The 24,263-nt window shown below is 39.0% G+C and overlaps 1 protein-coding gene across 1 annotated transcript in view; it reads left to right on the top strand.

Moving 5' to 3' along the window:
• Positions 1 to 24,263, top strand: part of LOC126419578 (transformation/transcription domain-associated protein) — a 435,226-nt gene that overhangs the window by 385,825 nt on the left and 25,138 nt on the right. The window contains exons 60-65 of the mRNA XM_050086768.1: positions 2,619 to 2,859; positions 11,008 to 11,101; positions 13,084 to 13,299; positions 18,620 to 18,808; positions 21,316 to 21,459; positions 23,083 to 23,224. Coding sequence (XP_049942725.1) covers positions 2,619 to 2,859; positions 11,008 to 11,101; positions 13,084 to 13,299; positions 18,620 to 18,808; positions 21,316 to 21,459; positions 23,083 to 23,224 — 1,026 coding nt within the window. The remainder of the gene's footprint in view (positions 1 to 2,618; positions 2,860 to 11,007; positions 11,102 to 13,083; positions 13,300 to 18,619; positions 18,809 to 21,315; positions 21,460 to 23,082; positions 23,225 to 24,263) is intronic.

Raw genomic sequence — 24,263 nt, forward strand, 5'->3', positions numbered from 1 at the left:
AGCACACAGCTGAGACTCAAGCGTGCACCTCACACTGCCTGTGTCAGGGGCTCACACAATGGGAATGTATGCACAATCCACAAAAATAAATAAGTAACACATCCAACACAAAGTTACGTTTTTTCAAACGGTAAATGTATGTTTATTCTAGTGAAATGACAACTAGAGCTACAGTTAGAGATAACAAACTTGATTTCACTTCGCTAAACACATTTACTAGTGCTCTGTCACCCACAGAAACTGTATTGTTGTGCATTACATCCAGCATAGAAAATACACCCACATCTTGACCAATGAAACTGTGTCACATCAATGTATGTTCAAAGTGCCCTCCGTTTGCATCAGTAGATGTTTGCAGATGGGCAACAAGAGAGTGTTGCACAGATTGTAGAGTTTCTACAGATATTGCCGCACATGCCACAGTAATATGATGTTGCATATCCTCTACTGTCGTTGGGGATTCTTGGTACACTCTTGTGTCTCACTGCACCCCAGAGAAGGAAGTCTAATGGCGTCAAGTCGGGGGTCTGTGCTGGCCATCACACAATACCTCTCCGCGGCATCCGCCTATTAGGAAATGTTGCATCTAGAACGCCTCTGGCAACTTTTGCATTGTATGTGGGACATGCGTTATGTTGGAACCACATTGATAGACGAGTTTCCAATCCTAGATCCTCCAAGAGGAGCACTATGGTGTGTTGAAGAAATTATGCATATCGCTGTCCATTTGATGTTCCACGGTAAAAATAGGGACATACAATACAGTTAGCAATGATACCGCACCAAACATTGTCACTCCACTATTGTTGATGAGCAACTTGGCGAATCTAGTGGGGATTTTGCACGCATCAGTAGTGCATGTTCCGCAGATTCACATTACCATGATTTGTAAATGAAGCCTTGTCCGTAAACAACGTATTGCTTAGGAATACTGAATTACCTTGCAGCTGCTAAAGTGCAAAATGACAGAATGCAATGTGGGATCCAGAGTCATTCCTATACAGTTCTTGGTGCAGTGAGACGTGAAATGGAGGAAACCAATGCTGATGCAAGACTGCACACACTACTGTGGCTTATTCCTACACCTCATGCAATTTCTCGTACACCCACCTGTGGATTGTGCGCTGCAGCAGCCATAACAGCAATTTCGTTTCCACTGCCAGTCGTTGGCGTTGTACGTCAACGTTTTGTGGGAGCCAAGCTTCCTGTTTCCGTGAGTGTCTTGCATATGTTGCCAATGCTTTGACGTGAAGACACTGACGATCTGGGTAACGTTCAGCATACAGTATCATAGCTGTGGTTGCATTTCTGTGACAGTCGCTGTAAATTGAAATAATATCTAATTTTTCTTCATTACTGAAGGCCGGCATATTGACTAGGTGGCGGCAAATGTAACAAGCCACAAGAAAACGGTTTTAATGTGGCAACCTGGCAACATATGTGAATTACGTTACAGTATGAGAGCAGTTCAGCAGGCCAGATAAGGAGACACTTGTACACTGAAGGTAGTGTGTGCTGTGGTGGTATTGGTATGTTTAAGGCAGGATGCAGATGCCAGTGCAGGCAACCCCTGCTCTGAGCACAGTACTACATGTGATGCATTACGTCGGAAACTGTGACGCCATTGCTATTCTTTACAAGCCACATATTTCAAAACGTGCAAGGTTTAGAAACGTGCAAACAAGTGATACCACTAATTGTACCTCTAGTTGTCATTTCGCAACAATAAGCTTTATGCGCAGGACATCCATCATTCTGATACCGCATTATTTGACACATTATAAGAGGTGGACCAGAACAGGTAAGGTACAGCTCAAGAAGGGACTAAACTATTCCCCTTTAGGAGTGCCATCAATGAAATATGGGCCAATGATGTGTTGTCATACAATCCCACACCGTACATTAACACTCCACTGATGTACTACATCAACCATATCACGATTACCGGCAGCGTGAGGTGCACGCTTGAGTCTCAGGATGTGCGCTAGCTTTGCGCTTCATTTATTTCAAATGTCAACTTCGCTTCGCGGTTTCTCGGAGTGTAATTGACGTATTGTAATACAACCAACACCATTATTTTTGTGATTTTTCATGCTAGTGATTGCATAGGAAATAAAAGGGGGTGTCCTTTTAAAAATACACAAGTTTGTGTTGAAAATAGTATTTGTTTACATTTTAAAATTTCACATATTATTTGGTTTCCTAAGCCCCTATCATACGTTCATGCTGGTGAAAACCGTTTTTCAATATCTATTGTTGTTCCAGAGATATTTGAGGTGGCAGAGTTAGGTGAGAGATCCTGTATATGTACACACACACACACACACACACACACACACACACACACACACACACTCGTGCATTCAGCACAAAATAGAAATAAGACATTTCCTAAATAAATATTATGCTTAATAAAGCAACAAACAAATAAAATTTATAAAATGCCCATTAAGTCCTTTTAAGACGTTAATTTCAAGTCTTTCCACCTTTAACTGCATAGTTAGGAAGTTCATCTGTGTAAAAGCTCCAATATCGTGTCACACTACAAATCGACAATGTTCGTATCAGTCATATTCTTTATCCCCATTCACTTCTATTTTGCACTGTACAATTTTCAGACTTGAAGGCAGAGCGGCAGTCGAACTCAGCTTCATCGTCATCGTTCGTGAGCACAGCCTCGGAGAGCTTGGCCAGCCGCGCACGGGCAACGGCCCAGGACCCGGTCTTCCAGATGATGAAGGTGCAGTTCACAACTGACTTTGACTTCAGCCAGCCAGACTCCATGAAGCTGCAGAACCTCATCCAGAAGCTGCGCAAGTGGATCACTATTCTCGAAGCTAAAGTGAAAACCCTACCCAAGTGAGTTACTGGATTCCTCCTCTTTTACTGCAAGCATTTCTATACCTATATGTCTTGACCGATTCTGATTATGATAACTCAGTGATACTGTGGTCATAGAGTACTACTTTGTTTGTTTTATGAAGAACATAATTTTAGATTTATGTTCATTCAATACAAGTTGCCAGTCTTCACACCACTTTGAAATCCTATCCAGATCTGATTGAATATTGGGGCACCACCTTTCAGACAGTGTAGATAATTCCTTCATCTGTCAGCTCAGCAATTTGACATGAACACTATCTAATATTGCCCTGGTTCGGGAAATATTGTCGATCTGGGACGATGCAAAGAGCAGTCTGAGTTGTAATTGGGAGGTGGGTAATCTCCATGTGACCTATGTTTACGTTTAGTGATTTTGCTGTTTCCTCTTTGTTTATTATGTCCACCTTTCTGACAGTCAAGCATTAATCGCCTTGCAGAACAATGAAGTTTTTTTGTCAGTTTACTAAAGGAATTTGGCTTATATTAATCTTTTCAGCTAAAGCAGTCAATTTATTCGAAACGAAGTGTTTAATTCTGCACTATTGTTTAGTTTCAACTGTTTGCTGCATTTTGAGTGCACGTTTTTATCTTCTAGCGATAAAGAACCAAACATGAGATAATACGGTAATGATACTCCAAGAAAATTTACATCTGAATTTGAACATATGAATGTGCACTTCAAGTGGAATTTTAGTATGGTTCACGAAATTCTGATGCTCTTGGAGTATCCTCTAAGGTCTTACTTCTTTTACGACATAATGTAAGATCTTTTAATGTTTTGCGTAAAACATACAGGCTCCCTGTGTCATCGTAGCTGCGCAAGCATGGTGACGTCTGCTACCTGGCACTCTATGGCAACTGCTGAAACGAACCTACTAAATAGAACGCAGGAAAACATTGCGAATGGTTGTTTGAAAAGCTTAATTTCCAAGCAAATTTCCTTTTACACAAGATGAACTATGTGCAAGAATGTATGATGAATTTCTTAAATCACAGAATGCTTGACTCTAATTTAAAAATCAATTCTTTCAGGACTACCATTTAGAATAATTTGGAGTCCTGACGGTAAGAAAGGTAAAACATTTATGTCATCGTTAAAAATTTTATTGGAACATTTGTGTGCCAACGTGCAAAAAAAAAAAAAAAAAAATCAACATTATATGCAAAAGCTTAGCTTCTCTTGCAACTGATGAATCTTAGAGACCAATATTACATGTGAAACTTTTCTTTTCTTGTAGCAGCACTATGTATATTAATTTAAAGCACTAACTTTTTCTATTTGTGGTCACACTACTTGACAGTGATGTTGCTATTGGCTGACTACATTAAGTATCCAACGCTTTCAATATCCTCTGTCATAGGCTTGCGACATCACGTAACATGAGCTGTGACTGGCTTACAAAAGTGCATCGCCATCTCTGTTTCAGTGCTTCAGGAAGTAACATGCAGTGTTTGGTGGAATTCGAATTTATACTTTCGTAATACGAACATATGCAGTGTACATATTGCTGCACATCAGACATTTTTCGAAAACATGTTTTTTTCCCCTGAGTTTTGTTTTCTAACGTGCTGGGAAATTATATTCTGGTGTATAAAACTATAACCACTCAAAGGATTAATAAGTTTTTACAGTTCCAAGGAAAAGTATACTGTCACTTAACACGGAAAAAGCGTATTTTCATCCGGGAGAATGTGTATTTTTAACCAGGAAATCCAGGAAAAATCCGGGAATTTTTTTTCTTCATGCACGTATACACCCTGTACACGTAGCATCCTTCATAGTTGAGCCACACTTTTCGAAAGTTCTCCCAATAAACCATAATCAACAATTTGCCTTCTTTTTGACAATCATCACATGCTTGTTCCATTTCATATCACTGTGCAACATTATGCCTGGATACTTAAACAATGTGACTGAGTGAAGCAGGGCACTACTAACGCTGTATTCGAACATTACAGATTTGTTTTTCCTTCTCATCTGCATTAATTATATTTTTCTGCATTTTGTCTAATTCAACTCATGTTGTACAGTCACTTGATGACAGCAGCTTACTGTACACCACATCATCATCATCAGCAAACAAGTGCAGATTGCTGCCCACACTGTCTGCCATATCATTTATGTGTATGGAAAATAATAGTGGTCCCACCACATTTTCCTCTGGAGCACTCCTGACAATACCAAAGTCTCTGATGGAAACTCACTGTTGAGGAGTGTATGGTGTGTTCTAGGAACTTATTCCATATGCTCGTTCCTTTAGTACAGTCTGAAATAGGAAACCACATAAAACGTTTTTTGGAAATATAGGAATGTGGAATCTGCCTGTTACCCTTCTTTCATGGTTCATGGGATATTATGTGAGAATAGGGCAAGCTGAGTTCTGCACAAGTGATGGTTTCTGAATACTTTCTGATTTGTGGACAGATGTGTTTCCTTCTCAAGGAAATTTATTATATTCAAACTGAGAATATGTTCAATAAGTCAGCAGCAAACAGATGTTAAGGATATTGGTCTGTAATTTTGCGGGTCCAATCTTTTACCCTTCTTATATACATGAATCACCTCTGTTTTTTTGTCGGTCCCTTGGAACTTGGCGATGGGCAATAGATTTATGGTAAATTCAAGCTAAGTAAGGGGCCAATGCCGTAGAGCACTCTTTGTGAAACCAAATAGGGATTCCATCTGGACCTGACGACTGATTTGTTTTCAGGTCTTTCAATTGCTTCACTATTACTATGTCATCCATATGGGACACTGTGTGATGGCCAAATGCTGATATGTTTGTATGATTCTCCTGTGTGAGCAATGTCTTAAATGTGAAATTTAAAACTTCGGCTCTTGTTTTGCTATTTTCTACTGCCACACCAGACTAGTCAGTGGGTGAATGGATGAACACCTTAGACCTGCTTAGTGATTTTACATAGGACCAGAACTTTCTCGGATTCTTGACCAGATCTTTTGCTAAGATATGACGGTGGTAGTTCTATATGCTTCACAGACAGATCATTTCATAGATGCACAAATCTCTACTAAGCTGTGCTTGTTGTCATTTGTGTGCTCTCTGATGAACTCAAGAGGTCAAGAGCCTTTGCTTCCTCAACATTATCCGAATTTCATTGTTAAACCATGGTGGATATTTTCCATCCTTAATCCACTTTTTAGTCAACATACTTCTTTAGAGCACAATTTACAATTGTTTAAACTTTTTCCGTAATTCCTCTGTATCCATCATACTGGAACTAAATGAAGTCAGTTCATCACCTAAGTCAGATGCAAACAATGGTTATCTGCACTTCCTAGTAGAAACACTCTGTTAGCCTTCTTGATTGATTGATTTAATTTTCATAACTGTAGTCACTACAATGACATCATGATCATTAATCCCTGTGTCTATACTATTGCTGTTGATGAGGTCCAGCCTGTTTGTAGGCGCGAGGTGTAAAATATTCCCATTGCATGTGAACTGCTGAACTAGCTGCTAAAGACATCTACATCTACATCTACATCTACATTGATACTCCGCAAGCCACCCAACGGTGTGTGGCGGAGGGCACTTTACGTGCCACTGTCATTACCTCCCTTTCCTGTTCCAGTCGCGTATGGTTCGCGGGAAGAACGACTGTCTGAAAGCCTCCGTGCGCGCTCTAATCTCTCTAATTTTACATTCGTGATCTCCTCGGGAAGTATAAGTAGGGGGAAGCAATATATTCGATACCTCATCCAGAAACGCACCCTCTCGAAACCTGGCGAGCAAGCTACACCGCGATGCAGAGCGCCTCTCTTGCAGAGTCTGCCACTTGAGTTTACTAAACATCTCCGTAACGCTATCACGGTTACCAAATAACCCAGTGACGAAACGCGCCGCTCTTCTTTGGATCTTCTCTATCTCCTCCGTCAACCCGACCTGGTACGGATCCCACACTGATGAGCAATACTCAAGTATAGGTCGAACGAGTGTTTTGTAAGCCACCTCCTTTGTTGATGGACTACATTTTCTAAGCACTCTCCCAATGAATCTCAACCTGGTACCCGCCTTACCAACAATTAGTTTTATATGATCATTCCACTTCAAATCGTTCCGTACGCATACTCCCAGATATTTTACAGAAGTAACTGCTACCAGTGTTTGTTCCGCTATCATATAATCATACAATAAAGGATCCTTCTTTCTATGTATTCGCAATACATTACATTTGTCTATGTTAAGGGTCAGTTGCCACTCCCTGCACCAAGTGCCTATCCGCTGCAGATCTTCCTGTATTTCGCTACAATTTTCTAATGCAGCAACTTCTCTGTATACTACAGCATCATCCACGAAAAGCCGCATGGAACTTCCGACACTATCTACTAAGTCATTTATATATATTGTGAAAAGCAATGGTCCCATAACACTCCCCTGTGGCACGCCAGAGGTTACTTTAACATCTGTAGACGTCTCTCCATTGATAACAACATGCTGTGTTCTGTTTGTTAAAAACTCTTCAATCCAGCCACACAGCTGGTCTGATATTCCGTAGGCTCTTACTTTGTTTATCAGGCGACAGTGCGGAACTGTATCGAACGCCTTCCGGAAGTCAAGAAAAATAGCATCTACCTGGGAGCCTGTATCTAATATTTTCTGGGTCTCGTGAACAAATAAGGCGAGTTGGGTCTCACACGATCGCTGTTTCCGGAATCCATGTTGATTCCTACATAGTAGATTCTGGGTTTCCAGAAATGACATGATACGCGAGCAAAAAACATGTTCTAAAATTCTACAAGAGATCGACGTAAGAGATATAGGTCTATAGTTTTGCGCATCTGCTCGACGACCCTTCTTGAAGACTGGGACTATCTGTGCTCTTTTCCAATCATTTGGAACCCTCCGTTCCTCTAGAGACTTGCGGTACACGGCTGTTAGAAGGGGGGCAAGACAGACAGACAGTTTTTGGAAAACACATTCAAAAGTAATTCACTAGACTGTCTATCTGTACCCCCTGCAATCAGCCTGTAGACATCTGAGTCTAAACTTAATAGGTTAAAGCCACTAGCAGCTAGTATTGTTTGATTGGGTATTTACCCAATGCTGACCACAGAATTTCTTGGGTTGACTCTAGAACTATCACAGTGGTGGTCGGTATAAAAACCAACTATTCAAGTGCTGAAAAGTGCACCATTACATGACCAATCTCAACCACTGGTAGCTGGCTACGTCTTTCATTTCAGTCTTTCTTTTATTCTTCTTGTTCCAGAGAAAAGGTGTTCCAGAAACAAATCACAACAAGGCGATCTGCCAGCTTGTGTAGTGAGGCTGACGTATGGGTCTGGCTACTGCACATTTCTCCTTTAGGAAAAGGTGTTCCAGAAACAGAAACATTCCAGGGGAAAACTTGCCAGCTCACCAACATAATGGCTTCCCAGTTTCTTTATCAGAATAGCACTCTTCTCAATACAATTAATTGGTGCTTCCTCGAGAAGGACCCAGACATTACATTTAAATACTTCAGCATATAACAATGAAGTAAAATGTTCACACAGTCACTGAGAATTTTTCATTCTATTTAGAAAGAAAACCTCATTTTTGATAAGGATAACATTCCATTGAATGTATTTTGAGTCTTTTTCGTAGTTAAATTAAACGCCTTTAACATAAAAATGACCACTTACACTTAAATGTTATTTACTACTTTATGCAAAAATGTTAATAAAACAATATCTTAATTCAGTATAGCTTTTTTTTTCATTGTTGTATAAAAAACATCGTATTTCAGTATGTCCGTTTTCTTTTCGTACTTCACATATTCAGCTCTTATTATCAGCAACTCTGTCTCTCATATTTTGTAATACGTTTTAGATAAGTAACAGCTTCTGAAACTTACATAATTATGTTAGTGTACATTAAACACAATTTTTACGTACATAATAAATATTCTTGTTTGTTCTTGAAATATTACTAATGATTTTGCTCAACATGGACATTATACTCTACACTCAGACATATTTTTGTGTTTATTACTGATTACCAATATTGTCCATTCTTGTTTTATACATTTGTATGTCACATATGTTTCTAACATCTAACCCTTTTCCTCACTTAGGAAAGTCTAAATAAAATCCTTTTGTGCGTGGGATGTCTTAAATTCTGGAAGGTCCTTTGTATACAGACTTTAATTTACAAATCTTATGGCTTATCTCACTTGATTTCTCATGTGTTTTGCCTTGCATTAGGTCACTGACTGCAAATTTACTATGCCTGAAATTCTTAGTAGGACTCCGAATTCTCACTTCTACTTGCTATTTAATTTTGTCTTTAAGATTTTCTCTCTTTTAATTTAAGAGAAGTTCTCTTGGTATAGTACTGGACAATTTTGAATTGTACAAATGCTGTTGAATAAAAAATGATTTTTTTTATGACATACCTTAACTCATCCTCAGAATTTTGATGGTCCTTCTCAAAGTAGCCTCCCATTAATTTGATGCACTAGTCCCTGCATTTCTGCCAGTCTTCAAATACGTGCTGGAAACAATTTTTTGAGAGGTCCTTCAAAGTCGCCTCCGCAGCCTTCACCACTGCTTCTGATGATTGATAATACCTCCGATGAAGGCGTTTCTTCATGTTAGGGAATAGAAAAAAGTCACATGGGGCTAAATGCGGACTATAGGGAGGGTGAGGGGTGCACTTCACGTTGATTTTTGCAAGATATTCAGCAAAAACATTGGCAATATGCGGCCCCGCATTATCATTATGCAGCATCCAGCCTGCTTCACGGAAATGTGGTCTTTTGCACCTGATATGGACTTGCAATGTTTTCAGGACATCCCTGTAGTATTGTCCAGTTACCGATGTGTGTGCAGGTAAAACATGCTGATAAACTGTTCCACGAATATCAAAGAATGAGATGACCATAACTTTCCCAGCAGAAGCAACCAGTTTTGCTTTTTTTGGGGGGTTGGTGATGAAGGAGATTTCCACACTGAGCTTTGCTGCTTGCTCTCAGGATCAAAATGATGTAGCCAAGTTTCATCAGCAGTGATTTCTGTTTGAAAGAGACTCTGAATCTTCCTCTAACATCAACTTTAACTGCATGCAGACCTGCATGTGAATGTCCTTTTGTTTGGGAATCAACATTCTTGGAACCCGTCATGCACAAACGCGTCTTGTGTAATTTTTCTGTCACCAATGTGTGGGTGGCACCCAATGAAATGTTCAGTATTTTAGAAAGTGATCTTAAAGTAACTCGTCTATCCTCTCTCACAATGATAGCAGCAGTGTTGATGTTTTTTTCCGTAAGAGCAGTAACTGGTGCACCAGGTCCACCTTCCTTTGAAATTGATTGTCTTCCCCTCTTTAAACATTGTAAACCACCTCCGAGCTTTGCTGTAAGGAAGAACAGACTCTCCATAGGCTTTCTGTAACGTTGTATAGGCCTCAACTGATGATTTGTTGAAACGAAAGCAGAATTTCAAAGCCGCATATTGTTCCTTGCGTGTTACCTCCATTGCAGTGATAGGCAATACTGAACGTGTCTGACCTTGCCTGCCTCTCACAGGCGGGAACCAGGAGTCCCAACCAAGAAACTACTACGGTGTGTTGTTTGCACATTAAGCTAACAGAATATCATAAGGTTAAATTTTAATGTGAGAAATTATGACCATAAAAAAATTGATTATTCTTTATTGAACAGCCCTTGTATATATTTTAGATGGTTCTTTTAGTGTGCACTATAATCTGAGACATAGCAGCCATTGAATGCAAATGAATAAACAATCCTGCTGTTCTGTTTCTAGTAGCAAAGTGTTTGAAATATTTGTCATCAAGCAGTAAATCACAAAGAGTGTAACAAATTATTTCTGTAGGGTCTGAGAATGTCTCCTGCTATCCAAGACAAAAATTTAGAAAGAAACTAATCCGTAAGACCCAAAAACCACATTGCTTCAAGGAAGTAATGCAGTTAAATTTAAAATTTATATTAAGTTCATACCAATGTTGTGATCTTCACTGAGTTAAAATAATAATCATAGTTCAGTGGAGTATTACACTGCACAACAGAGGCATTGTGCATTGCTTCTTTTACTGAAATGTATGCATTCTGCAGTTTCTTGTACTCGAGCAGAGTCTCTCAATAAATCTTCTACTTTTTTAGGTCATTCCTGATTGAAGAGAAATGCAGGTTCCTCAGTAATTTCAGCATCCATACAGCTGAAGTTGAATTGCCTGGGGAATTTCTGCTACCAAAGGTATCGACTATTATTTTCATTTCTGTTCTCAATTTATTGTTCAATAGTACTGTCATTCAAATAAATGAAATTGTATGGTTGTGTTGATTAATCTTATAGGTTTGTTCTCTGCTCCCAAGGTGAAATAAAGTTGGAAAGCACAGCAGTGATAGCTTTATTTTTACAGTTTTCTCCACTGCTTGTTCCCTCAGCTGTAGGTTCAGTGGTGATCAGTCTTCTCTATCTATGATTTGTATTCCATAGGGAACTTCCAATTTTTAAAGTAGTTATATAATGCATATCCAATGCTTATTGTATCAAATATATGACCAGAAAGGAGAGTGGGGAGGAACAACTATTCATTTGAGAGAATATCCTTGCCATTCGCTGGAAGTTTTGAAGCAAATTTCTTATAGTCCATAGACATTTTTGCAATGGACTACAATTTTTGTTAACGAGCTACAGGCAAACATTTTCTTCATACTGAACTAAAATGATGGCCATAGAAAGTTCACTAACTTTTCATATGCGTTTGGTCTTGTATTTTGTTAATAATTATGAAACATGAGAGGGAACTGTTTAATGTTTCTAGAGTAAACCTCTCCTCGTGTAGCAGTTTGCGCTCTATATAGCCAAATTGAAACTGTACTGGACCTTTTGTGTGTAATGCTTTTGCCAGCAGCTGTCTAGGCACCACTCAGGGACAGTTTGAGATACCAGTTTGAACTCCAAATTCTCCGACTATACAGTCAGAGAGCAGTAACTAGAATTGGCCACAACTGTCAAGTATCTAGGACTTCCTGTCTGAGTGGTTGTAAGGCAGAATTACTGTAGGAAATCCAGCTATGAGGCAGGCAGATACCATGCACAGATTTATTGGAAGAGATTCCAAAGGAAGTGTAATTTGTGAAGAGGCGGCTTACAAACCTTAGTTTGACCAATAGTTGAATATTATTTGATGGTCTGCACTCCTTACCAAGTTGGATTAATGGGAGAGATATAAAAGATTTGATAAAGGGCTTTGTCTCAGGTTTGTTTAGTCAGTTTTATAATGTAACCAAGATGCTCAAAAACTGCAGTGGCAGATGCTGCTAGAAAGATGTCACTTACTATACAGACTTTACTCACAAAATTCCAATAATCTGTATTCTAACATGATAAGAAACATATTAGTTCCTCAAATGGACATCTCATGTGATAATACTGGCAGTAACATTTTACAAATTCAGGCTTATGCAATCAATCATTCATATTGTACCATCTTCAAATGGACTGATCCAAACATGCTCTTTATGTTCTTCTGCTGATTTTTGAATTGGCATTTTATTTTTTATTTTTTATTTTTTTTTTTTTAATTTTGAAAAGTCTTAGTTGCACATTTTGAAATACCTGAAATGTTTCGATCAATGGATCATCTTCAGATCTATGTGGTTACGTCAGCAACCTCTCGTGTCTATGTCAGAAACTCATATCAGAGTACTGTGTTTTGCAAAACGCGCTATTCTGGTGTGAAGTACTCACACAGTCACAATGGGTTGCTGATGAAGCTACATAGATCTGAAGATGATCCTAAGTGATCGGAATACGTCGTGTATTTAAACATGAGCAACTGAGACAGAAGATCAAATGAGAATTGTTTTAAATATCAGTGTAGTTGCTGTTATTTCATGACAGGTATTTCGGGTATAGTTCTGACTTTGTTTCCAAAAGTGCAGAACATGCCTATAAAAAGAGCACAGCCAGCATGGACTAAAATCATAGTGTGTGACAAACTGGGAACTTTCTCCTTTACCTGTCTTTTAAATTTTTGGAGTTTTAATGGTTTTGTCACCTAGGAAACCTATTACTCAGTTTGTTTCTCAGAAAGTAGACACTGCTTTTGGCGACACATAGGCACACTTAAAAAAAAGTAACAGCCTTAGCATTTTTTTCTAGTGTTTGTACTAAAACACTTTGTCACACGAAGTGAGTGATTTCCACTGACCCCAGTTTTTAACTTTCAGCACACTCATTACTATGTACGGATCTCACGATTCATGCCACGGGTGGATGTCGTGCAGAAGCACAATACTGCTGCCCGTCGCCTGTATATCCGTGGGCACAATGGGAAGATCTACCCATACCTTGTTGTGAATGATTCGAGCCTTGGTGATTCGAGGAGGGAAGAGAGAGTGCTGCAGTTGTTGCGTTTCCTCAATCATTATCTGTCCAAACAGAAGGTAAGTTTATATGTTTTTTCCAGACTGTTTCCATGTATTTTGTTTTTACTTCATCCCCCTCCTCTGATAGGTAAGAAATTGTGTGTAATAAAACACAGATGAATTTTACTTTGCACTGGAAAATTGAGGACAGGAATCTGCATTAATATTGAGATGGATCAGTATGCATATTCCATCCAGATGTGGGTTTTGTATGACTCCTTAAACCAGGAGCATATCTGGGATTGGGTTCATGGGATGACGAGGGGGGTTTGGGGAGGGGGGGGGGGAGGTGGTGCTCAGGTCCTCTCCAAAACCCTTCCGCTTCCAAATATAATTTGCTGTCGCTCCCACTTTCAACATACTACACTTTTCTTACAATTTAAAATAAAAATAAAATTGTAAAATGTTTTGATGTAATAATAATCTGTTTATATGAATCCTTAGTATATTGCTTTAGCACACCTTACAGTCTTTGCCTAAATAACTACTCTTATGTAAATGGACAGATAAAAGATCTACTCACCAAGCAGTGGGACGGGAACACACACAAAAGGATTTAACCTTCATTAAGCTTTCGGAGCCAGTGGCTCTTTCTGGCAGAAGACTTGAAGGGGAAGGAAGAGGAGTGAAGGAAACAGACCGGAGAGGTTTAGGGAAAGGGGTGCAGTTTAGAAAAGTCACCCAGAACCTCGGGTCGGGAGACACTTCCTGGATGGCATGAGAAGGAAAGACTGACCTTCTCATTCTATCCGGTAAGTCTCCCCTGACGCGACGCTATGGGTGACTTTTCTAAACTGCACCCCTTTCCCGAAACCTCTTGAGTCGTGTTCCTTCACTCCTCTTCCTTCCCCTTAAAGTCTTCCGCCAGAAGAAGGGGCCACTTGCTCCAAAAGCTTGTGAAAATTATAACCTTTTATGTGTGTGTTCCCCAGCCACCAGTTGATGAGTAGATTTTTTTATCTGTCCATTTATGATATATTATCAATATTTGATTATTTTCATGTACATAATTACTCTGTAATTCATAATTAAGAGCACGGCAGAGGGTTCATCAAACCGCCTTCAGTCGCATTCTCTGCTGTTCCACTCTTGAACAGTGTGCCGGAAAATGAACACTTCAATCTTTCTCTGATTTCTTTTATTACAGTGATAATTTATCCCTATGTAAGTGGGTACCAATAAATTTTTTTTCGCATTCGGATGAGAAAATTGGTGATGCAGATTGTATCTAAAGATCCTGCCACAGAAAAAAACACCATTGTTTTAATGATTGCCTCCCCTAGCTCACATATTATGTCCGTGAGACACTCTCTCCTATATCACGATAATATAAAATGAACAGCCCTTCTTTGAACTTTTTCTGTGTCCTTTGTCAGTAATCTCTGAAGCAGATCCCACAATGTGCAGCAATACTCCAGATGAGGGTGGACAAACATATTGTAGGCTGAACTTCCTGGCAGATTAAAACTGTGTGCCGGACTGAGACTCTAACTCGGGACCTTTGCGTATCGTGGGCAAGTGCTCTACCATCTGAGCTACCCAAGTACGACTCACACCCCGTCCTCACAGCTTGACTTCTGCCAGATCTCATCTCCTACTCTCCAAACTTCACAGAAGCTCTTCTGCGAACCTTGCAGAATTAGCTCTCCTGGAAGAAAGGATGTTGGGCAGGCTGGCTTAACCACAGCCCGGGGAATGTTTCCAGAATGATATTTTCACTCTGTATTGGCCTGTGTGCTGATATGAAACTTCCTGGCAGTTTAAAACTGTGTTCTGGACCGAGACTTGAATTCGGGACCTTTGTCTTTCTTGGACAATGCTGTACCGCGAAAGGCAAAGGTTCCGAGTTCGAGTCTTGGTCCAGCACACAGTTTTAATCTGTCAGGAAGTTGCATATCAGCACACACTCCGCTGTAAAATGAAAATATCATTTTGGATAGTGTAGGCTGTCTCTTTAGTAGACCTGTTACCTCTTCTAAGTGTTCTGCCAATACATCGAAGTCTTTGGTTAGTTTTCCCCAAAACATTAACTGTGCGATCTTTCTGATTTAAGTCATTCATAATTGTAATCTGTAAGTAGTTACTTGAATTCCCAGCCTTCAGATTTACATGATATCACATAACTAAAAACTTAGCAGATTCCTTTTAATACTTTAGTACTCAAGTGGATGACTTCACCATTTTCATTCTTTAGAGTCTGTTGCCACTTTTCACGCCATACAGATATATTGTCTGAATTTTTTTGCAATTTGGTCTTGGTCATCTGATGACTTTACTAGACGATAAACGACAGCATTGCCTGCAATTATCATTGGTGTTAGTGAGAGATGTGTCATAGGATAAAGCTTTCATTCCGTAATTCAAAGTGTAAGATCAGGCCATACTTTGCTAAATTACATTAGTCAGAATAATTTCCTAATTAATTTCAACCATTTCAACTAACTAGTTTTGCTAAAGCTCAGTTCAGTTAACTGACAGTAATTATTTCCCATTCTAGTCAAGTTGTTGACATGTAAACAGATGTGATTACTGATACAGTTAGGAAAATAACCTGTATAAATCCTTAAAGTATTCAAGTATCTAATGTCCAAGACATTGTAGGAACATCAGCACTGAATTAGTTTCCAGTTAATTAACAATATTAGGTATGATATTGTTTATTTAGCTATTTTGTCAATTTTCACCATCAAGAAGGCTTATTTTGTTAAATAAAGTTCAGACCAAAACCAATTTTTCTTCACTATCTAGTTAATTTGAGGTGTAAAACTCTAATGGTAAATTATCGAAATTACATATTTAATGATGTGAAACTTTAGTAGCCATTTTTGCAAAGCTACATAAGCACTGAGCCTGAAGCCATTTTTAATTCAGTCTCTTCTGAGGTCAGTCAAAACAGTCATAATGTACTAGTGAAGTAATGTTTTTAACTTAACATGAATCCCGACTGTGAATTAGAACTGCTAATGACAGGCAGATTAACTTGAATATGAAAGACAGACAGTGCCTAGATTCTGAGCGTGGAACCCATGTCAGTCTGAATTGTAATACAGAAATGGCGCAGTGGTGTGTTCCCATGAATAAGTAGACGGACGCTGAAGTAGAACGTTTAACAATGATTGCTGATTAACTTTAATGTAAAAGTGCCACACGTATAGTACGTCTGAGTGAGACTGTTGTCATATAATTGAAAAGGTGCAGTATGTGCATACTTGGTAAATGAGGCTTAACTACATAATGAAGACATGGACTGGCCATAACTAATTCAGCATTGGGTGTCTGATGTTTCTCATTATTGGATGTAGATATTGCTTTACCGATCCATATTTACAGTCGGGTTTTTGCCTTGATCGGGCCACTGAGGAACTACAAACTGATATATGACCAAAAATGTCACAATGGCTGCTCAGACTGTTGCATAAATTGTTTATATAGATAAGGAACAGCAGAGGGCCTAAACACTACCTTGGGGAACACCAGAAATCATTTCTGTTTTCCTCGATGACTGTTAATCAACTACTATGAACTACGTGTAAAAGAGATGAAGGCTGTTTCAGTCCTTTCCAACTTTGTTTTGGTTAGTTTATGTTTCCTTTCAGAGGATCTTCCTTATTCTGTCTTCTTTACTCAACTGGTGTCTGCCGGTTCTACTTGTGGATTTGCAAGCAGTGTTGGATTCATTGTTGGCAGAAGGTATGGCCAGCCTGTAAATGGCCACCTTTACTGGGCTGGAACACAGTCATTAGGATTATCCCTCAAGCAAACAACTAAAAACTCTACTGTATTAAACGACTTCCAATTCCCTAAGTTATTCCCCAGTTTTAGACTGTTCTCATTTTACTTTATTTGCCAAAAGTTGACTAAGAATCTCTGAAATTGGTATAAGTAGAATGTGAACACTTTTACTAAAATGGTCTTTGCTTTTTTTGGAGGGGGCATTAGGCCGAACCCCACTCCCCACTTGCCTTGAATCCACACATGCCCTAAATAACTTCAGGTGGTGGTTTGGATGGCTCCCGAGATCAGTGTGTGTGACTGAATGGTACGAATAAGTGTTGGACTCCAAATCCAGAGGTCCAAGACTAGATCCCCCGTTGGTCCTCGAAACATTTTTTTGTGTACATGGAAAGTGCTAAGTTGTATTGTAATTCAGAATCCACATTAAACTATAGGACCTCCTGCAGCTTCCTGGCCTAGTCAATTCAAAAATAGTAGTAGTTAAAGATCATATCATCTCCAGCAGGACTGTTTATTATACAGCATTACAGTGTTCAAACTGACCATCCAACTGAGGGCAACACTACTGTTAATGACGGTGGGGCATTAAGCACAAAGCTACTTTGAAGAATTAAAATTATAATTAGAGGAAAATATGGCTCGCAGTTTCATGTATATTAAATGAGTTCTATCCATCTTATTCTGTTATTTTACTGAGGACCCTGTGAACTTTGTTCTTTGGGAACTTTTAACCTTAAATATTGGAATTAATTATTGTGCTTTTTTTTATCAATAAAGAAATTCCAAATGTGTTTGTCAGTTACATTAGTCCTTGATTTGTTTCCTTGCAATTCACAATCCATCTTCGAGCAGTGTGCTCTTGGATGATGATGAACAAAGGCATGAAATTATGAAAACTCAGTAAAAGTATAGGAATATTGGAAAATGAGATGTAAAAACAATTGAAATTGAAATAGAAATATCAACCTGTTGAGTATGCTGTTAACTTGTCTCAAGCTTCACTGCGGAAATGCTTCTTACAGTGTGGTTCAATCATTACCTGAACCATACCTACTGTGTCGTCCTAAATTAGCTAGCAGGAAAGCATGGAGAGAGGCCTTAGATATAAGTTTGTGAGTTAATCAGTGAGATACACATAGGTTTGACAAATTAGTGTCCCCAAAATTCAGGAAACAGGGTTGGAGCATATTTCTCGCAAGCAGTCTTAGACTAAAATTTTAATCTGCCACAGTCTTTCAATATTTTGCTTCTTACTAAGTGATCTTCCTTAATGTCACTGTTTGGGTACATTGTAAGCTAAATTTCTCATTTTCTTTCTTGCATGTAGACTGATACAGAATGTTTAGTTTCAAATAGCTGCTCAAAGTTCTTTTGTAAAAGAAAGTAAAAAAATAGTTTGAACATACTAAAACTATGTATTAAAATAACTGTTTCATGAAGACAGTCTTTAAAAACTAGTGTTAATAGAATTATGGTTTGGACCTTTACAGAATCCCATCTGGCTTGCTGTAGTGAGAGATATAATTACTTTTTTTGTGTGTGTGTGTGGGGGGGGGGGGGGGGTGATAACATTCAGGTTTTATGAGAATTGTGCATGTTTCAGGAAACAGCTAGAAGATTTCTGCATTTCACAGTGCCTCGTGTTGTTGCTGTTGCTCCTCAAATGAGACTAGTTGAGGACAACCCTTCATCAATATCTCTACTGGATATCTTCAGGGAAAGCTGTGCGAAGAACAAGATTGACTTTTTAGACCCTGTTTCTAATTATTATGATCAGCTTAGCACAGTACAGGTATGTAGCTAGCCAGCTTTTAATACATACAGCCTAGTTTATTAATTAATTCTTCTCGTCTCCGTAGTGTTGTAACTTCATACTGCTGTGTTACTGGTGCTCTTCCACATTCACATCTGTGTCTGGTTTCAAACTCTACAAACCACTGTACAGTCTATTGTGGAGGATACTGTGTGCCATATTAGCAAATTTCGGTCCTGTACCAATAGCTTATTGAGTGATGAGAAAATGTCTGCCTGTGCGCATCTGTACAAGTTCTACTATCTCTTACCTTAGTCACATGAACCCTACATGAGGTATACTGTGAGAATTGTTAACAGATTTTCCTGAAATTTACCCACAATTCTCAAGAACAATATTGCTTTTCTTCCAAAAATTCCCATTTACAGTCTATGAGCATCTGTTTCACTTTCACGTGGACTACACTAACTGGATACATGCCCAGCAGTGTGTCTGTGAATTTGTATGATGATGCCTGCTGTCATAAATGCTATTTAAGGACTCCAAATGCGGGAGCACTACTCTAACATTGGTCATACTAGTGGTTTGTAAGTCATTTCTTTTATAGATGCAGTGCACTTTCACAGAGAACCTTCCGATATACTTTAGTCTTTTATTCACCTTACATAATACATGTTAGTCTCATTTAAGATAGTGATTCTTAGTATTATATGATGTGACATGCTCCAAGTGTTTGTTCCCATAATCTTGCATTAGTCAGTAGTGGGTACTTTCTCTTTCTTATGCATATTACCTTACATTTATGCATGTTTAAAGAAGGTTACTACTCATTACCTCAACAATAAATTTTGTGTAAGTGTTCCTTTATTTCCACATGATCATCTAATGATGATGATACTTAACCTGTAGAGAGCAGAGTTTTCAGCTAGTATTTTGATTATACTGCTGATCCCCAGTGGGCCTAGTGTTGTCATTATGTAGTACACTGTATTATGCTGCACTGGTCACAAGTTTGGGCAACTGTCACTGAATTTCTGGAAATTGCTTAAGAAGTGTAATGTACGCCAAATCTCCTGTTATCATTCATACTTCAGCACAGTCACTGTGATGGAGTTGACCGTGTCTGCATAGACTGGTTGTCTCACTGCTAGCAATATCATATTACATGAGCTTCACTGCTTTTGGGAGTGCTTCAAACTATGGCATTTTGTTGTGAACGCTTTTGCGGTTAACTGCAAGGATTTTAATACTCTTGCTTTGAGGGGGTGGGGTGTCTTTTGGATCTTACACTTATACTTATAGGTCCCCTGTAGCTATCAGTAAAAAAAAAAAGCACATCTAACTGATTTAGGGGTGACCCTACAGTTCTGAGCACATGCGGCACAAGTCCAGAAAGTCACAGCCTAGCTTCCTGCAGATCCTTCGAAGCATCTGGTTCACTCTCTATCAGCCACTGGAATGATCCAACGTGAGCTCGGAGCCCAGCCAACAGGCATCATTTGTTCCAATGTGCATCACAATCTGCAGTTGGTTACACCATATTCCCTCAGTAGCTACTGGAATAGCCTCTTCATTGTGTTGAATGAGACCCCAGGCATACACACTGAGTCTTCCCTATCCCTTGCTGTCCTCTCCCTATGGGATACCATTATTCGCCGTATGTTTGAACTGATGATGATTAATAGATTCCTACCCTTTTGTGTTTGCCTACTCTTGACACAGAACAAAAGCATATTCCCCCAAAATGGGTGAAGTGAGTCCTACTGGCTCAGTCTCAGTTCCATTGAAAGACAGCACCTCAAACTTGTTGTTTGAGGATGGCTACATCTATCGTTGACATGCCACTTGCAGTCAAGTGGACGAGTAATGACAGATCCTGCACCTCTAGTAGAGGAGAATAGTACTTGATGTACTTTTGGTACCACAGGTTCATGACACTCTTCCAACAAATCAGTTCGCAGCAGTAGCCAGTTGCTTCACAGCTGCTTTTGAATGTCAGCCAACTTGTTCCATGTTCAAGAGGAATTTTCACTGTGGGACTGCATTGTGGCTGGTGCAGTGTACTGGTATTACAGACACAGTCTGATAATATGGTATTTACCTATATTGTAACAGAAATTCATCTGTGGAGTAGCAAGAATTGTCAAGTAGAGATGATTTTAAATTGTTTCGAATAATTTCGTTACCTGTCAGCACTTTCAATATATAAGGGATGTGGGCAGATATCAGTATGCAGTATATGTTGCTCTTATTTATGCAAGAGTGCTTTTAAGTTGTAATTGGTGGGCAGACCATTTTTGTTTTTAGTTTTGTGTTAATGAAATCTGGACAGCACTTTTTGGATGATTTGGCTTAATTTACATTATCTAATTGAATCACAGCTAACTGGTCTATAATCTTTCGATTAGTGTCTTTCATGTATTTAACAAGAGACAGCCACTGTACATGTGATGTATTGAGATAAGGCCCCCTCCTCTTTGCATTTTTTGCTGTGCCCATTTACTCTGATTTTTCCTGAAAATTAGTAAATGAAATTGTGTTTACAGGCTAGGGGATCTCAGCCCAGTGTCCAGGTCCTGCGGGAAATCCTCCAGGATACACAAAAGAGTATGGTGCCTCGAACCCTGTTGAGTGACTGGGCACTAAGGACCTTCACAACACCTACAGATTACTGGCAGTTCCGGAAAATGGTATGGGTTAAAGCCAACTTTCCCAGATTTTGATTTGTTATGTATTTCTCAGTAATGGTTTGGTGGTTGCAGGTACATCGTGTCAAAGATAAAAGTGACGTCATGTCAGTAATGTGCCGATTTAGGCATATAAACACACCATTTTACTTGAAATCAGAAAATGCTTTTAAAAACATGAACCATGTAAAAATAATTTAATAGATGGAAAATCTACTCACCAAACGGCGGCAGAACAGGCACATAAAATACAGTTGTAACTGGCAAGCTTTCGGAGCAGGTGGCTTTTATGTGTATGTTCTGCTACCGCTTGGCAAGTAGATTTTTTATCTATTCAGTTAAATGATTTTGTCAATAGTTGATTGTTTTCATTGTTATATTCAACCATGTAAAATAGACATTATGTTCTGAAATTTGTCACTTGCATTTTTATACTTAACAAATAACATTAAAACTCGTTTCCGTAGAACTGTAACCTCTTTTCCGTCAATGACAAATCAGGTGAAAAAGACAGGTACAAACGTTTGCTTTATTGCATGTTGTTCTATGAAGGCTTCTTATATGAGAGAGAGCAAATGACAACAGTTGTGGCACACAGCTCTGTCTTTCATGTTCATTTGACCCTGAGTGTAATTTATCTGTAATTCAGCCGTTCGAAACCCCCACACCAAACTCAAATTTTGTTGTTGGAAGAGAACTTTGCTGCACAGTATGAGAGGTTCCAGTGGACTAGTAACGGTCTGGGTATTCGCATGGCCATAAAGCTTTATCACACATGAAATACAATGTTGTCTAAAGTTCACCATTCACAATACATAATCCTCTTTTCTATACTAACTGGGACATTCTGTATAATTAAATTGTAATCACATTTTTACTATAGTAAAATGTAGCCAAAATTTTCAATTCTTGGAACAGATGTGTACTTTCTGGCAGCATCCTTTTGAATTCTTTGAGGGCCACAAGAAAGTTTGAAACTTGAGATCATGAACCTGCAAAATATATCAAATTTACGTTAATGATTGTATCTGGACAATGTTGTTTCGTGATTTAATCTCCATGGAATTATTTGTTGCCGAAACTATATGATCCATCTTTAACGTGCCGAATGAGGTGACACACAGGTAAGACACTGAACTGGCATGACTCTGGATAGCAGTTCAAATTCCTGTCTGGCCATGTAGGTTTAGGTTCCCGTGGCTGCGTACTTAGAAAGGACGCTTACTTTGGAAAGGACACTCCAAATTTCCTTCTCCCTCCAAACTTGGTCTCGATTTCTAGTAGCCTCATTGGTGACAGAACATTAAACTCTGATCTTTGTTTCTTTAACAACTCAGTCTGTGAAGAATAGCTGTACAACTGAGTGTGATAATCGCTTTTCCTTGCTGAATTTGCTGCAACTGCTGATTTTCTCAAGGCAGCATACGCAGTATTACAAATATGTGTAGTATTTACCAGGGATATACCACTTAATGTGCCATGAGATTGTTATCCACAGATCATGAATTTCTCGAATTTGTTATGGCTGTTATGATTATATGTATTGGCAGAGCATTAATATAAGCTATTCCACTGCCCTTTCAAGACCAGTAGTTAAAGAGCTGTGTAACTCGTGCGCTGTTCCAGTTCACATTGCAGCTGTCACTGGCCTGCTTCTGTGAGTACGTGCTGCATCTCACGAGGCTGAACCCCGACATGATGTACATCCACCAGAACTCCGGCCTGATGAACATTGCCTACTTCAAGTTCGACGTCGATGATATGACAGGTGAGGTGGGCTACTGGCCGCTGCTAGTTGTGTTGGAGACACAGTGACAGTCCCAAACACTAAGTAATTTTAAAAGCACTGATAAGAACAATAGGAACTTCAAAATAGTTAATGCATTTTAAAATTTTGAATCATTAATTGGTTGTACTAATTATTAGAGAACAGGATGTGGGGGTAACATTGAAGAGAAAGGAATTGTTATTCAGGATGTTGCTTAATAGGACTAGCAGAAAACTTGTATTTGCTATGCACTGTTCATCCAAAACTGAGTGTGTTAACTAAAACCCAAGTAACTAGTAATAGAGTTGTGGGCGCTTATTATGGTGTTAAAACACCCAGTTTTGAAATGTTACTATAGTCCAAGAGGTCTTTTCTGTGCATATTGTGTGTGTGTGTGTGTGCGTGTGTGTGTGTGTGTGTGTGTAAGATTTTTAGTGTAGTAAAATAGATTACATATTCAACATTGTTCTGAGAGGCTGTAGTTGTTACCAGTGAAATGCGCAAATAACAACTAAAAACTAACTGTGTTGAGGCTACACTATGCCATCAATTCTGAGGGTCTTATGAACAAGAACTAACACTTGTTGCTGATTGTAATTTCCTCATCTGTCATCTTTAACGTAGAAACGTCATACCACTGTTTTAAAAGACAGTCTGGGGATTCGAAATTACTCTTTGAGACACACCTGTTGTGTTTGTCACATTGTTACTTCCTAGCTGCTATCCAACCAGTGATTTGCTATGTCACAGATCTAAGAAAGTCTTCATGCTGAGAAACTGTTTCGCATTGACTAGATCAGAATGGAGACACATTAAACACTGATGCTACTGGCTCTCCAGTTCATGAAAAATACCCCATTACAGCACCATACGTAGCTGGTTTCAATCCATGGAATGGCTCTTCCCCTCTCTTGCAATATTGCTGAGCAGTTGTACTTAAGTTTCCCAGACACATTCTCCCCAGATTATTTGAGATTCTTTTTGAGCATCTCTACCAGGATAAATATTCTGACAACAGAAATTCCACGGAAATAGAGGT

Source organism: Schistocerca serialis, chromosome 1 (assembly GCF_023864345.2).
Source record: "Schistocerca serialis cubense isolate TAMUIC-IGC-003099 chromosome 1, iqSchSeri2.2, whole genome shotgun sequence".
Taxonomy (NCBI): Eukaryota; Metazoa; Arthropoda; class Insecta; order Orthoptera; family Acrididae; genus Schistocerca; species Schistocerca serialis.